The 16,077-nt window shown below is 34.8% G+C and overlaps 2 protein-coding genes across 2 annotated transcripts; both read right to left on the reverse strand.

Annotated features, from left to right (window-relative positions):
* Positions 1-1,272: 1,272 nt before the first annotated feature.
* Positions 1,273-3,479, reverse strand: LOC133695778 (exocyst complex component EXO70H1-like). Its single transcript, XM_062117721.1, has one exon. It carries the CDS (start codon positions 3,422-3,424, stop codon positions 1,547-1,549), a length of 1,878 nt encoding a protein of 625 aa, XP_061973705.1. The 5' UTR covers positions 3,425-3,479; the 3' UTR covers positions 1,273-1,546.
* Positions 3,480-12,983: 9,504 nt separating this feature from the next.
* On the reverse strand, positions 12,984-15,431 carry LOC133697773 (large ribosomal subunit protein uL29). Its single transcript, XM_062120536.1, has 4 exons — positions 15,301-15,431; positions 15,063-15,198; positions 14,164-14,320; positions 12,984-13,320 (listed from the first exon to the last, which is right to left on the reverse strand). Exons 1-4 carry the CDS (start codon positions 15,302-15,304, stop codon positions 13,246-13,248), a joined length of 372 nt encoding a protein of 123 aa, XP_061976520.1. The 5' UTR covers positions 15,305-15,431; the 3' UTR covers positions 12,984-13,245.
* Between the last annotated feature and the right edge of the window lie 646 nt (positions 15,432-16,077).

The raw sequence follows: 16,077 nt of genomic DNA on the forward strand, positions 1-16,077 counted from the left end.
CCACATTGGCTAGAAATGGGAAGGATCATGAGTATATAAGGATGGATAAATATCTCCATTGGTGTGAGGCCTTTTGGGTATAACCCAAGAGCAAATCCATGAGGGCTTAGGCCCAAAGTGGACAATATCACACCAATGTGGAGATAGGTGGTGTCCATAGTCCTTACAAGTGGTATCAGAGCTAGGCCCCGGAGTTAGCCATGATGGATGAATCCTTGGAATGCCGAACAAAAGGTGGTGGGCCCCCAATCACGATGTAATCCATGGATCAGCTGTATTGGATAGGCGGTGTGCTCCAGATGCTTCATGGACGTGTCCTGATCCCAACACGGTGAAGAGGAGTTGACCTAGAAAGAGCAAAAAACTCTCAAGTCAGGTAGTGCTCTCCGGATGCTTCATGGACGTGTCCTGACCCAAACACGGTGAAGTAGAGAATGAAGAATCTTGGTTGGTAGAGAGTGGATGGATGAATGATCGGTTTGAGGGGAGGCTCGGTGGTCCTTTGTTCGAGGGGAGGATTGTTGGGTATACTACCAAAGTCCCACATTGGCTAGAAATGGGAAGGATTATGGGTATATAAGGATGGATAAATATCTCCATTGGTGTGAGGCCTTTTGGGTATAATCCAAGAGCAAATCCATGAGAGCTTAGGCTCAAAGTGGACAATATCACACCAATATGGAGATAGGTGGTGTCCATAGTCCTTACATCTGGTACAACAATTATACAAGGAATTGGAGAGTTTATGCTGTTTGCGCAGGCATAGAAGCCCAGGTAGGGGGGGAAAATGATGGTGCTTTGTTGTGATTAAGCATATGCGTTGTTTTGCATTTAGAATTTAGGACATCGATTTGCAGCAAGATACACAGCTTCTAAATTGTAGTATCATTCTACTGTGGTTTTATCAGGTTTATTCTCAATGCAATATACATGAACTATGAAGCAGGACAGAAGAAAAGGACTCTGGAGTTTTATACAGAAAAAGGTAATGCGATGCTATTGTCCTTTATATTCCTTTATTTTTTAATCAATATCCCAAGCCTTTATTTTTAGCTGAGAAAAAACCATCAATGGTTGAATGCATCAGGCTTGTTATATGCCGAATGAAATCTATTCCAGACAAGGGTCGTTTCTGAAACTGATGTGCCATGTCAAATAGAATTCTTTACATATTGCGTTACTTCCTGGTTCCCAAAAGCATAAAAAGGTAATGTTGAATTACAAAGTCCTTGATCTTAGATATAAACCAAATATGTAATGTATAAAATCTCGTTTTAAAACTTAAACCAAGTTGGCTTTGATATTGAAGCTGATGATATTTTCACGAGCTCTTTGACTCTCAACTTAATCTAAATCCTTAATACATATTTAAAAATTTGAAGCCGAAATATTTTTATATGCTTCACCAATTTTGAATTTTTAGCCATATTTTCTCAGCTAAAAAACTCTTGTACTGGTATAACCACTGTTTGAAACTGCAAATGGAAAATCACCATCCTTATTGTTCTATCGTTTCACGGAGATTGACTTATCGCGGTGTAGGAGGTCAGGTGCTGCCTGAAATGGCAGTTCCATGAAACAAATCCGAGAGGTAATTCCCAAGATCGTCAGGGCCGAACCTTACAAACACCTCAAAATCCTTCACCCTCCTCAACATCACCTTATGCGTGTCATAAAATTCTCTGTATGCTGGTATAAGTTCTTTTGCAATTGACACCTTCAATTCATCCCTCAACCTCCTATCCGGCACAACCCATGATGCTTGTTTCTTATATGCTTCTTCAAAAGCTGCGTTGAACCTCTGAAAACATTCCTTTGCTGCTTCAGGAGACAGCAGTGGAGAATTTTTCTCTGGTAAAGATGAGAAGACGTTACCCCATGCCATTGTTTCATAGGTGGAAGCATATTGTATAACCTTCTCGGCAAGCTTGAACACCCAATCCTCACCGAGAAGCACATAAAGGCGAGTTGTACAAACTTTATCAAGGACAAACTGAAGATTGTTTGCTAGGAATAGGTATGACAATGACATATCTTTGTACCCTTCTGCTTTTCTATCAAGCTTGCATAAAAGGACTAAAATGAGCCAAGCTAGGTGAACTGAGACTGCTGGTGTTGAACTGGCATCATAGTTTGGACTCTCAAAGCAAGCTTCAGGGAAAGCTGTATTCCTTGGTGGTGAAGAATCAGCAACAATGTCTGAGAGAATCCTGCTGTAATCTGCAAGTGAAGATATGTAACTCGTAACCTTTTGGGTCAGTGGGTGAATCCCGCCACCAACGATTAGAGTTTTTGACGAGTCCTTTTGAATTGTTGATTCAAAGTCGGAAAGAATGGCACGGATTGACTCGCCAAGTCCATGTAGTGATGAAACGGCCTGCTGTTTAATCTTCGAGGTTGATTCAGAGTCAAATATCAATTCTACATCTGGCCGGATATCAGAGAGTGCTTCGTAGAGCTCCAATAGTGGGAAAATCCTCTCTGGCAATTTCTTGCACTTAGCTACAAGCTCAGGAAATCTGAAAAGATTTAGTCCTCCTATTGTTATCTCAGAGAAGCATGATTCCCTGATCGTCTGAGATGCTGAAAACACATGATCACAGAGAGCTTTTTCTCCACTAAAGAGTGTTTTCGCGGCAATCTTTACTGCATTCAGCCAGTTCTTGATCTGATGCTCGAGAGCTTCCCAATTCATTTTGAGAATTTGAGAAGGCTTGAATTCTTCGATTCCGAGCAGATACAATCCTTCATCCACTATTGATTTTCTGATAAGTTTGTATATTTTGATACACTCAATGCTGTAGCCAGAACTTATCATACAGTCAGCTATAGATTTGAGGTCTGATGACATGGCTAGCGCTGTGACTCTCTCCACGTTAGTGTTTGACTCACCTGCTGTTTTCAACTCTTCTTCAGATCCAAGCTCATTCTCATCTTCAAGATTACTCGACCCCTCCGACGATCGAGCTGAAATAGACTCTGGGTCTATTTGATCACGTGCTGCAGACAGTATCTGATAGAATTCCTTCTCAAGTCTTGCCATGGCGATTTGCATGAGGTTCTGGGCAAGCAAAAGCTTATCAGAGGTCGAATGTTCAGAGACCAATGCATGCATTGCTCGACGCAAGTCTTTGACACTTTCGAGAAAATCTTCTGCTTCTTCTCTGTTACTATGGAAGAGAGAGGTGACTCTGGTAATTGATGAAGAGTTTGGATCCCATTTGGTGATGATTGATTCAACATTTTTTATAGTTTCCTCCATCACGGATTCGGAGAACATGTTGGGGGTAGAGGAGGAAGGGGTGGAAGGAGTAGAAGGGGTTGAAAGTGAAGAGGAGAAGGAGAGTGTTGTAGAGGATGAGAAAAGGCGGGCTAGCATCCCTCTTTTTGCTGCAATACTCCTTGGAGTTTCTGACCGAGCCATTGAGCCCTGTGAATGTGCGCTCAAAACTAATTATATACGAAACAGGAGGCTTGCAGTTGTTGGTTATTTTAGTTGAGTGTTTAATATGGAGCGGGGTTATATAGAGGAAAGGAGCTGCAAAGTTGCTAATCAAGGAAGGTTGCTTTCTAGCATTGTTTGACCAAAAAATCATTGACCGACCCAGCAAGATGTCTAGATGAAATGGAGTATTTAAGAATAAATAACGTGATAAATATTATTTTTTAAAATGTTTTTGTTTGAAAATATATAAAATTAATGTTTTTTTTAATTTTTAAAATTTATTTTTAACATCAATATATTAAAACAATAATACATTACTAAATAATTGTATTTCAATACTAAATAAGACCTTATACATTTAATTACACTGTATTTTTTTTTTTAATTTTAGATAATTATGCGATGATTTTATTTGTTATTTATTTATTTTGTAGAATGGTTAGTTACGTGAGGATGATGAAATTAAAAAACGTCATAAATGGGAGGTAGGAAGCAAAATTATGAAAATTAAATACTAGCAAGGGATTTACCAAGCAAAGTCATGACATGCCCACCCAATCTTGGAACCCGAGGATTGACTATCGTTACAAGAAAAATCCAGCATTAATTGCTTGAGCAACACACACACCCGTAAGGTTTTACATTTCAATCAAGATTTCTTTGTATCAAATGACTGATGAAGACTCTATGGCTCCGGCCAGTCTCCACCCAAGAACTCTGTTATTGATCTCTCTAGAGGAAAATATGTTTAAAAGATATTGTAATTCAGGCTATGCTAGCTTCAATATTACTTGATTTTGTTTTGTTTTTTTTTTTTTTTTTGCATTGGAGCCAGGCTGCACTAGCAACCTAACCATTTTGTTTTTCGAACTTGATATTTATCGAAAGGATTTCGAGCGCTTTTAACTCTCCGGATAGAGCATTAAGCTAATAATCTAAACTAATTTTTTTTTTTAATTGCTTGTTGAGAAGAAAGGGCGGAAGGTGGAAACATCCAGGAAAACTCTAAAAATCTTTTAATTTCAGTGGTTTAGACTGATTCTTTAAAACCACGACGTGCATGTCATGATCTTGATTCTTGCCTATAATCTAAAGCCCATTAATTTCATTTAGCTAGTTTTCAAAACCTAGACTTGACCTGACTCGACTGAATAAGCTGTAAAATACTTGTTCCTGACTCTTAACTTTCAATTATAGTTGCTAAATAAATAGATGAATTTAAGTCCTATAATTTTTATTCTGAAAATTCAATGGTGAGATCACACATTGTGAACGCTCTATATTCCCTTTCTACCTCGTGTGTTGTATAAGAATGGAAAAAAAGATAAAAAAAAAAAAAGGAGAAGAATGGGAACCCCACTATGCCACTACAGAGAAGTCGTGGACCAAGACACTTTTATGGAAGTGTCCAGCGTGGCATCGGGAATGTGCCCGGTGATGAAGGCAATGGTGCTTGTTGTGAATATTGTCCCATCTGAATTGTTCATGACTTGCATAACCCAACTCCCAATCCTTAAACTCTTGCTAACATTTTGTTTATCAATCTAAGTAAAGCCACTTAGCTAGTAGCTATAAATTTAAGCCCCAAATTCCCAAATTCCCTTGGGGCTCGATAAATCGCTCGAGGTTCTTGGGTCAATTAGAAATTAAGAATTTTCTGCTTATCAAAAAAAAAAAAAAAACGGAGAGATTTCTACGAGGTAAACAACGGAGGCTCCATCGCAAAACCTTCTTTGAGATCTCAAGGGAGAAATGAAAAACTTTATTCAGGGTATCTACGAGTAGTTATTTCTTTAATTTACTTTTAAAAAAATATAGAAAATTTTTTTAAAAATCAAATCTAAGGATCCATAAAAAAATAGGAATGTCTTCCTTTCTTTTTTTGTTTTTGTTTTTATATTTATTTTTTTACAAAAATAAATATGAGTAATTACTCTCGGCACCATGAAATTTCTTCGAGTAAGATGTCATTAATTTAAATGCATAGAAAAATCCAAACTTTTTAAGTAGTGGATCTCGAATTTCCAAGACATATTGCACGTCTCCTGTAATTAATTCGAAAATCATACATTCAATTAGTAATTAATGGCATTTAGTTGAGTTTGGTACAATGTTAGTCTTTTCAGCGTCTTGGCAGATGCTTCTATATTGGTTTTTTTCCCCCTTGTCAACTGCGCAGGGACCAGGAAGGCTGTTATCATTTCGTTTCAACCATAATGAACAACCTTAATCTACAGCAACCATAAGATTTTCTAATTTTGTTTTATCTGGTGAAAGCTTTCATCTGTTTTATAGAGTTTAATTTTAACTCGTAATCCACGTGGAAATAAAAATGATTTTCTGGAATCCCAAATATCAAGTCAGGCATCCATATAGACCCATTTATTGGAGGCATATGGTAGAGCGTTTTGGTGGTTAACGACCCCGGATAAGGTGCAGAAAGATCTATTTCTTGGGCTTTTACCGAGTCATATTTATGCACATGGAAAAGAATATATATATATATATATATATATATATATATATATATATATATATATATATATATATATATATATATATATATATATGCTGAAAAGGAGACATGCACTTGTCGCAAGCAACACCAGAGCTTGAGAATGGAGAGTCGAATCTAGAATGAAAATGAAAGGAAGTTGGGAGGCTCTCTTAGTGGCCGCAGAAATATTGTTTGACGAAATTTGTATTCTAATTCGATGAATATTAATCATACACTCCTCCTAATGTTGTGGTTTGGGACTTCCTAGATTTTATGTGGTTCATGAAAAATATTGATAAAACACTCATCCTTTCTAACAAAAAAAAAATATAATAATCATATTTCTGTGTAAATTGAAATAAGTGTGGATAAGGAGATGCATGGTCGTCATATTATCTATTGCCTGTCTTGATAGGTGGGATTTTTTCAAACAGAAATTTGAATAACGAGGGAAATACCGAAATTTATTTTATTTTATTAACTGATGTGGATTGATAATTATAATTTTTTATTAAATTGGTATTTATTTATTTTGTTTAAAATGTGCTAAAACATATATATGTACTGAGCCCAATTCGTGCAAAAGCATGCCATTTAGACTTCTAACTTGGCATGAATGCATCGTCATTTATACTTTGTTCTCAGGTATTATATCCTTATTCATTCTTGTGATTTTGTTTGCCCATTAATTAAATGGTTACAATTATTAGGATTAATACCATTAAAATGTGCAGCAGCAGCAGCATTTCCTCGTCTCTACAAAGCCAACTACATAGTATAATAACTATCTAATTATCTAATTCACCGTTTAATTTCTCCAAATATTTAAACATGTGAGTTTCATTATAAAAATTATATATAATTTATTGGCTAATTCTTTTTTAATTCAAAACAAAGAAAAGGAATTGAAAAATTATCGAAAAGAAGAGATTTATCCAATAGACAAGAAGATTAACGGAGAATGACGGGGACAATGATATATAAATGATTGAAAATTTACGATACATTTTTAGTGATGTAAAAATACGTGCAACTTGATGTTTTAAAAAAATTACCAAGAAAAATATAAGAAAAATGCAATTTAATTATATACTTAAAATATGTAACAGGTTTTGTTGTAATTTTTAGTATAAGAGACACCAAATCAATCGATTTGAATGTTGGAGGCAAGATTTGAAAAAAAAATCAAAATTGAGGCATTATATAACATAAATGATTTTTATTATTATTTTCAGAATTAATTAAGTTAAGTTAATTAATGAAATTTTCAGAATTAATTGATCTAATAATAATTATATATGACACCTCTTATCAAATTATTTAAATAATTTGAATGAAAAAAATACTTTCTAAACTATACATATTAATTTGAAGAGGTGTGCTACAAAGCAATTGAATTATTATGGATCTGAGCATCTAATCATACTATTATTGAATTGTACCCACCCATCGGAAATTTCATATAAGTTAGTAACACTATTCTTTCTTTTATTTCTTTCCTGAAAAACTATTTCATTTATTTTCATATTTACGGACTAAATCCTCACTCATTTTCAGGTTTTAGCTTAGCCAGGGATATCCCTGATCAATAATGAATGATAGCTAGTGATGTTGACTAAGACAGCGTTTGGGAACGCGGTTGCGGTTGTGTTTTCAAAAAAATTGAATTTTTTTTTATTAAAATTGAGTGCGGTTTGTATTTTTTGGATCGTTTTGATATGTTGATGTCAAAAATGATTTTTAAAAAATAAAAAAATATCATTGGCATGTATTTCAACACAAAAAGTTATTTAAAAAACACCCGCAACTACACTGCAAAACACGCTCTAAAACAGCAACTTGAGGTGCTCACATTTGAAGTTGACGCGAGGAATGCAACTACATTTAAATATTGGTCGGTGAGAAGCTGGGTGCTTGTGAAAAAGTCTAGCAGAGTCTCTGCATAGCAAGCAAATACAAGCCATTATCTTGGACCTCGATAAGAGAATAAACCCTCCTCGGATAAGCATATCGAATATGATAAGCAATAGACGATAGCTCACGCCAAACTGTAATTAAAAAACAAATTGTGGCAAACTACGTTACTAGGGTTTCCTGTCTCGGCAGGTTAGATAATCGTAGGGGGATGGGAACTGTATATTTTCGAGGTAGAAGCATATAATTTCTTTTCTGTCTTTTCTTTTTAAAAGAAAAATTAAGATGTGCTATAAAAATCAGTATCAAGCATGTAAAATACGAAGCATTCAACAGCAACTTTCTTACACGAAATTATGGTTTCTGTCATCTATTGAAGAAACAAGGAAATGTTTATGCATGCAAAAGGACATTGAATTAGATCATATGTCTTCTATGCTTATTTATTAACTCCACGAATTTTATATAAAAGTATTGAGACTGAGCTAAGCATATCCTCAAGAACCCTTTTTTGGGCTTGATCAAACCTCTTAGTCATCACTCATCAACTTAGAAATGGTCGGTCAGGGAAACAAAAAAAAGATTTCTTTTGTTGAAGTTAAGAACTGTTCAAATGATATTACCTGGGCATTGAACGTCGTATGGCTCAAGGATCTACGCCTGTTTTAAACATACTTGTTAAACCTGGTCTGGGGCTGACCCGGTCAAGGGGCTGGGTCCCGGGTTTTATGAGTCAACCCAGTCAACCCGGATTAATCTGGAAAAATTAAAAAAAATAAAGTTTTAATATTTTATATGAAAAAATTAAAAAAAATTCCATATAAATATAGGCTATATATATTGTAAATAATGAAGTTTAAAAGAATATTTTAAAAAGTTTTTTATCCCATGTTAAAAAGATATTATGTTAAGCTTTTAAGTTGAAGTATTTAAACCAAAAAAGTTTTTTATCCCACATTGAAAAAACAAAACTTTTTTCTTGAAAATATAAAGTATATATACTAATAGGTTTCAAATCCCATATTTTTTAAAAAAAAACATCTGGTCTCGTCTAGGTTTCTCCCGGGTCTGGCCGGGTCGTTGCGCCAACCTGTCTTTTAACAAATTCGGACCGGTCCAGCTCCCGGATCGACCTATCAGGCTTATCCGAGTTTAATAACTATGGGTTTAAGTAAGGAAATCTTGTTTTTGGCTTGAGTTGAAGAAGTCAAGGTACTAATTAAGGACAAGCAGCGAGGGGATTTTCAATTGATTTGTTACTTAATCTTGTGATTTTCTTGTGTGATATTTTGCGTCGACGGGAATTTCAAGCGCACTACCATAAAGTAAGTGCTTAGATTAAAATGATAAATTAGACAATTAGCAATTGATTAGTCGGCATACGAAGAAAGAATAAATGGAGTGGTCTTTACAGCAGACCAGGTGCATGAACCATAGCACCAGGGTTAGATGGAAATCGTCAAGAGGAAGACGACTGCATGGAATTTAGAGGAGATTAGACTACACTTATCTACTAGAATATATTCTTCGAGCCACTAAGTAGATTTTTTGCACTTGGTTTCACGGAATGGGACGAGAAATTACACGGGTGATTGGATTAAAATGATAAATTAGACTATTAGCATAAAAAAATAAGAAATTAAAATAGCAGCAAAAAGTTTTTGGATATCACGATTCTTAACAATAATATTTAATTAAATATTTTTTTTAAAATATGACAACAATTAAATATCATGGTTTGAAACCACAATAAAATTTTCATTGATATCTTTATTTATAATTGTGATATCAATTAAATTCAGGAATAACTAATTGACTATTTTATAATAGTTATTTAAATCGGTCGACTGAATTGAAAATAAAAAGAAAAATTATAAAATTATTAAAACCAAGTCTTGGGGTGATATTTTTTAAATCTAAAGATCTGACTAAAAAAAATTTATGAAAATTCCTGTAAAAATTTGAATATTGTCCAATAATAAGATAAAAAGTTATAGCTCTTTTGAGCCATCATTTTAGTTTGTTTTGACCATACCTTCTCTTGAGTCTAGATCTGTCTCACTGGTCTATAAATGTATATGCTAGGCTATCTATGTAATCTGTCTGGAGCAGATCCTCATCTAATTGTGGCAGACTTCCACATGACTGCTTAAAATTACTTGTTATCACAAGTTTAACTATATCATCGACACTTATAAAATATATTTGGAAGAAAAAATTCATAAAATTATGGTTTTTATATGAAACAGTCGATCGACTCATATAATTGAATCAACCGACCGACTAATTTAGTCAAAGGATTGTCAGTGAAGCTACGTGTTAAGTTATCGTGCTTTTGAAACGTGACATGTTTAAATGTCGCTATTCGGAAGAAGATTGATAATGTGAAAATGTGATATTTCATGGAATCTTTTGCAAATGGTTTTAAAAAATGTAAAACGCCAAAGAAACTGATTTCTGATAAAGCAAAATCCTATGTTTTGGTTCTAGCGTTTGTCTCAATTAATATATCCATCTTATAAATTTTTATGTAGCCAATCTCATAATCATAACTTTGAATGTGATTCAATTTGACACCCTCAATTTCCAGCACGGTTTATGAATTTCAGAAATTTATAGTTACGAAACTATATACCAGGAACTAGAATATTAGGTGCTTAATTTTTGTTGGCGGTAGTGTTTAGTTATAATCTCGGGATATAAGAGATAATGATAATTAAAACAAAAAAAAATAAGAAAAAAAGTACGAAAATCATGTTTGGTAGTAGTATACAAGACGTGATGACTATTTTTATATCATGTTCGATTATTATAAATAAAACATAATAAAATATAAAAAGGTTTATTTTACTTTTAATATATATTATTAGCATATATTTTAAAAAATAATTAGATTTTATTTTTTCTACTTTAGTTTATATTGAGTGTTGAAATTAATAATATTATAATAACCTTGGTTACAAAACTTGAACTAAACTGGTGAGTTGACCTAGAACATGGACCAATCCAATTTTAAACAAATAGAGGAATGATTGCTCAACCTAACTCGATAAAAAACCAGGGTTAAAACAAGGGTCAAAATGAGGTTGCTTTGACTTTTTTTTTTTTAAATAGATCAACTTGGGTTAACCCTCTTAATCTGTATCTCAGACCTTATCTTGGATTGACTTTCAAGTCGAGTTTTAAAAATATATTTATAACCATTTTTATCCATACATTGACTTGAGTTGACCCTCTGAACCCTGACTTGAGCCTTGATCCCCTTTAACTCTCAAGTTAGATTTTAAAACTACAATAACAACCTTTTTTTTTTTTTTCTATACATTAACTTTCAAGTCATGTTTACCTTCCTAACCCATGACATGAGTCTTGTTTTTGATCGACCTCCAAGTTGAATTTTTAAACTATAATAACAATTACTTTTATTTTTATATTGACTCGAGTAAACTTGGGTCAACCCTCTCAACCTGTGACCCAAAGTTTTTCTCAGATCAACCCTCAAATCAGGTTTTAAACTATAATAATAACTACTTTTATTATTATATTGATTTGGTTCATCTCAAGTCAACCCTTCCACCCTACAATCCGGATCTTACCTTGAATTAACTCTAATTTTAATTTTAAAGTTATAATAATAATTATTTATATTATATGTATTATATTAATTTATAAGATTGGCCCATTTCGTGCAGAAAAGACGAGATTTATGAATTGCTAGATGATTTATTAAGAGAGCTAATAGAGTAATAGTATGGTGGTCTACTTCTAATTAATGCATCACGGGCGACTTGTTTACTCAGTGCGAGCGACGGCTCTAGTAGTTTCGTCTGTGACGGGTCTGGAATCCCTGCAGTGAAGTCTGGTAGCAGATGCTTCTAGGATTGATACTATACCACGTTTCTTTTTTATTCCAGGCGACGACCTTGCCACCGAGTTTTACACCACTACCGTTGCCTTCCACTTTCTACTAGAATTGATTAGTCGGCATACGAAGAAAAAATAAATGGAGTGGTCTTTGCAGCAGACCAGGTGCATGAACCATAGCACCGGGGTTAGATGGAAATCGTCGAGAGGAAGACGACTGCATGGAATTTAGAGGAGATTAGACTACACTTATCTACTAGAATGTATTCTTCGAGCCACTAAGTAGATTTTTTGCACTTAGTTTCACGGAATGGGACGAGAAATTACACGGGTGATTGGAATAGTGTGTGTGTGTGTGTAGAAAATGACAATTTAACCTTCCACGAAGCTTTCGATCTCACAATGTGGATAAGGATTAAATAGAAGTGTAAATGGGCGAGGAGAGATTACAAAATTATTTGAATATTCCATGATTCTAATTGAAGGTGGATAAGGAAATGGGCTGGAAATAACAGAGGATGCTACTGCGAAATTACAAAATAGCTGATTTTGGGCTTGACGAGCTTATGGTGAATAAATAACCTTCACGCCCCGCCATCTCTTGACTCTAATAAAAATAGCAGTAAAGGATAGTTTTGTCATTTTACTATCCATGGCATGTGAACTGAACGCATCCCGTCTTCCGTTCCTCTCTGTCGGAATATTACTTACCGCTCGAACAAATTAACAAATTTAAAACAATATTCGTAAAACACTTAATTAAGAAAAGATATTGTATCTTTATAATTAAAAACTCCCTAACCTATCCCTGTTCATGTTTTTCTTTTTTGTTTTAACAATCTTTTTTTATACAAGTAGAACCTGGAAGGCTAAACCCACACGTGGATGACACATAACCCTTCTCACATTGTTCAATTGGAGCAAACAACACACGTCATCTAATTAGATGATCCAGATTTTAGTTACCTTCAAGCATCAAAAAACCAGAGAATGGATTTTACCTGATATTCAACTTCTTTTCACTTAAAAATATTTCAAAGCACATTCAATCGAGAACTATTTTTTTTATTAAAAAAAAGACTGCCAATTCACTATTGATGAAAACTTGGGCCCGGTGACAGCAAACCCCAACTGGGCACAGTAAGTCAGTAACCAGACCAACAATCCCACCATCCCGACTTCCGACCAAGGAACTAAAATAAGTGCTCTCGCAATTTCGCAAGCATAGATGGTAGAGGAGAAAAAAAGTGCGAGACCACATCCTAAATACAAACAGCAACGATTAAAAATCTCGAACTGCACGACTGCACAGCGAGGCTTCCAAGACACACGAACAAAAATACTCTTCAGCTACTATTCCAATATAAATCTAGCATCTTGGTTAGAGTGAGATACACCCTTTCCCAAAGTTTTTAAACATAAATTAATAGTTCACAAACAAGACACAAAGACGATCAAAGTCAAAACTTGTCAACAAAACAGGTTCAGGAAAGATATCAAAATAGCCTACGTGATTGGTGCCACTCTAGACCTTAATAGCATACTTTCTCATTGGGAAGTATATTTCTCTCTTCTTTTCGCGCTCAGTCTTCAGTGATTGCTGCATAAACGAGCATATCAAAATGTTAAGAAAGACAGCAGAAATACATGACATAAAAGTAAGAGACGATGACCAATAACAGATTCCATAAACTTCATTCTAATTATAAACAATGATTATGTTCTGCCGAAATTATTGAAGTCCAGAACTTTTAGAGATGAAAACATTTTCACATCAGAACATATTTGACAAAACATAATGCTTTGCCTGATCACACACAATCAATCCCACTGACAAAAATATGAATAAAAAGAAAAAATATGCACCAGCAATGGAGTCCTGACAAAAATCACATTGCACTGAAAATTATAGCATCATTACTACACTGTAAATTAACCGGAGAGAAATTGCATCATTTGCAAACTTCCCAGTGTGGACAGTATATTACAGATCCATTTTCTATCAATCACAAGGAAAAATGATCACCACATGCTAACATGAAGCACCGATGCCACACACAGCTAAACTGCCTACAATTCCAGACCAAGATAAAATACCAGTAATTGCAAAAAGGTCCCTCCTAGAGGAACAAGATCATTCCCTATTCTGCTTTTTTCACCCTTAAAAAACAAGATTTGTACAAGAACTGGTATGCTTTAAAGAGACATAATAGTATGTAAATAAATCAACATTTTAAACTCGAGTTCCTAATCAACACACAGAGGTCACCTACTTGGCTGGATAGCCTTGTAAAAACACATCTATAACACAACACCTTGTCAAGGCTTTGATGTTTCAGGCATAAACAAATAGTTCAACAGCAAAAGCTAGCATGCAAAAAAAAAAAACCAGCCCAGCACCCAACACAAGATAATAGAGAAGAGATCAGAAAAAAAGTATTACTTGATGCTTGGTAAGCCTCCGGCGGATAGCTCTGGTCTTCTTGGGACGCAGGTCAAGAGGCAAAAACTTCTTGTTCTTGTAAGCCTCCCTCAATACAGCCTTCTGCTTCTGCGAAATCACAGTCAAGACCTGTGCAATCGACAACCTCACAACCTTGCTGCATCCAACATCAAGACACAACACAAACACAAAAAAATATATAAATAAAAACATAACCACAAAAAACAATTAAAAAAACAAATTCAATGAGTAAAACCAACAAAGAGTAGATAAAAAACAACAAGATATTGTGCATTCACTATATAAGACCTAGGCATTGTTCAGTTCCAAAGTTGAACGAACATTTATCACTCCAAAGAGAATGAAACTTACGAGTTACCTGTTCCAAAAAGATGATTAAATACTGTATAAATTTCTTAACAAATTCAAAAAAGAATATAAACTAATTAACATGTTGTCTTTTAGCTTAATAGCCCTTAATATCAAGATGCTATATAAACCAAAAGGAAGTGCACAATAAACCAAACACTGCCTCGTAAACAAAAATGATATTTTAAAATCAAGGCTATATATATTAATTTCAATGGCAAATCCATATCCCCAAAACATGCAGGGTAGATGAAATCACTTCAATGGTTTACAAAACAAACGATTTTATTTATCTACTTAATTCTTTTAACAGAAAGCAGCCCTAATGACAGCAAATACTGCCTAGATAAATTTTAAAAAAGCACACTAGTATAGCATAAAAGGGGCAAACGAAACGCTTTGTAAAACCATAAATAAATACCTAAGAAAGAGCCCATCAAACTTAATAAGTAACTAAATCCGTCAATCAATCAGTTTTTGTGAATAAGAAAACACAAAATGGCAAAATAGGAGGGATGGTAAGCGTTTACATCTTGGAGAGCTTGTTAGGAGCACCACCGGTGACCTTAGCAACGCGAAGGAGAGCAAGCTCAGCTTTGAGATCCTTCAACTGAGCCAAAAGATCTGTCTTTGATTTCTGTCTCAACTCATGGACCTTGATTCTTGCTGTTTGAAATCATTCACAAAAACCACAAATCAGAAATAGAAATACGCAATAATAAAACTCTAAGCAAAATCAACTGATTCTATGTTTTTTCAAATCGTTACCCATTGCTTCGCTTCTGTCTCTCTCTCTCTCTCTCTCTCTCTCTCTCACACACACACACACACTCTTGCAACGGCTGCGCGGCTCTCCTGTGTTGTGCAAACTGGAAACCCTAAATAGATGAAGGGTTTTGGAGTATTTTATAGCGGGAGCTAGAAATGGGCTAGGCTCGATAGTATTTGGGCCTGGGTTTGCCCACTAGCTTGGGAAAGTATCTCTTTAGATGTGGGCCACCGGTGATTCCATTAGTATGGGCCTAAATTAAAATAATGTTGATGTTGGGCTGAGATTTAGTTTACTTTCAGTTGAGCTAGGTATTTGCAGGCCCAGATAAATAATGATCTGGTTGCGATCCAATAACCAATGCTCGCTTCAGTTCTTCCACGACATTTTTAATAGAGATTTTTCTAACAAAAAGTTTGCTATATAGTTCAGGTAATAATTTCTCAGCGGGCCTTCATGTAAGATCACGGTACAATTGGGCCTTGTTTTTTTATCTCAGTTGGGATGCTCTTTTACGGGCCAGCCCAGTAATGATTGAAGGATCCAGTTTCATTTATGTTCGGGCCTAGACAATTATTTCTGGCAGCCGGATTAATTCACTATAAAAAATCATCTAGGAAAAAAAATAATCACACCACCTAAACAAAATTTACGAGGACTGTCAAAGTTGTGCAAGCACTAAGCAAAACGCGTGGAACTTTGAAGCGACAGAGGAAATCGAGCCAATGCCCAGCTTGCTGAGAAAAAAAATATATTTAAGTGCTTCAATACAATAC

The sequence above is a fragment of the Populus nigra genome, chromosome 6 (assembly GCF_951802175.1).
Source record: "Populus nigra chromosome 6, ddPopNigr1.1, whole genome shotgun sequence".
Classification (NCBI taxonomy): domain Eukaryota; kingdom Viridiplantae; phylum Streptophyta; class Magnoliopsida; order Malpighiales; family Salicaceae; genus Populus; species Populus nigra.

Bases quoted from the DNA above. Each gene is read 5' to 3' on its own strand.
- LOC133697773 (XM_062120536.1), bottom strand. The intron at 14,321-15,062 runs GTAAACGCTTAC...TGTTGGATGCAG, and splicing joins CCTAACAAGCTCTCCAAGAT to CAAGGTTGTGAGGTTGTCGA. The intron at 13,321-14,163 runs GTAATACTTTTT...TCGTTTATGCAG, and splicing joins GGAGGCTTACCAAGCATCAA to CAATCACTGAAGACTGAGCG.
- LOC133695778 (XM_062117721.1), bottom strand. From the start codon at position 3,424: ATGGCTCGGTCAGAAACTCCAAGGAGTATTGCAGCAAAAAGAGGGATG.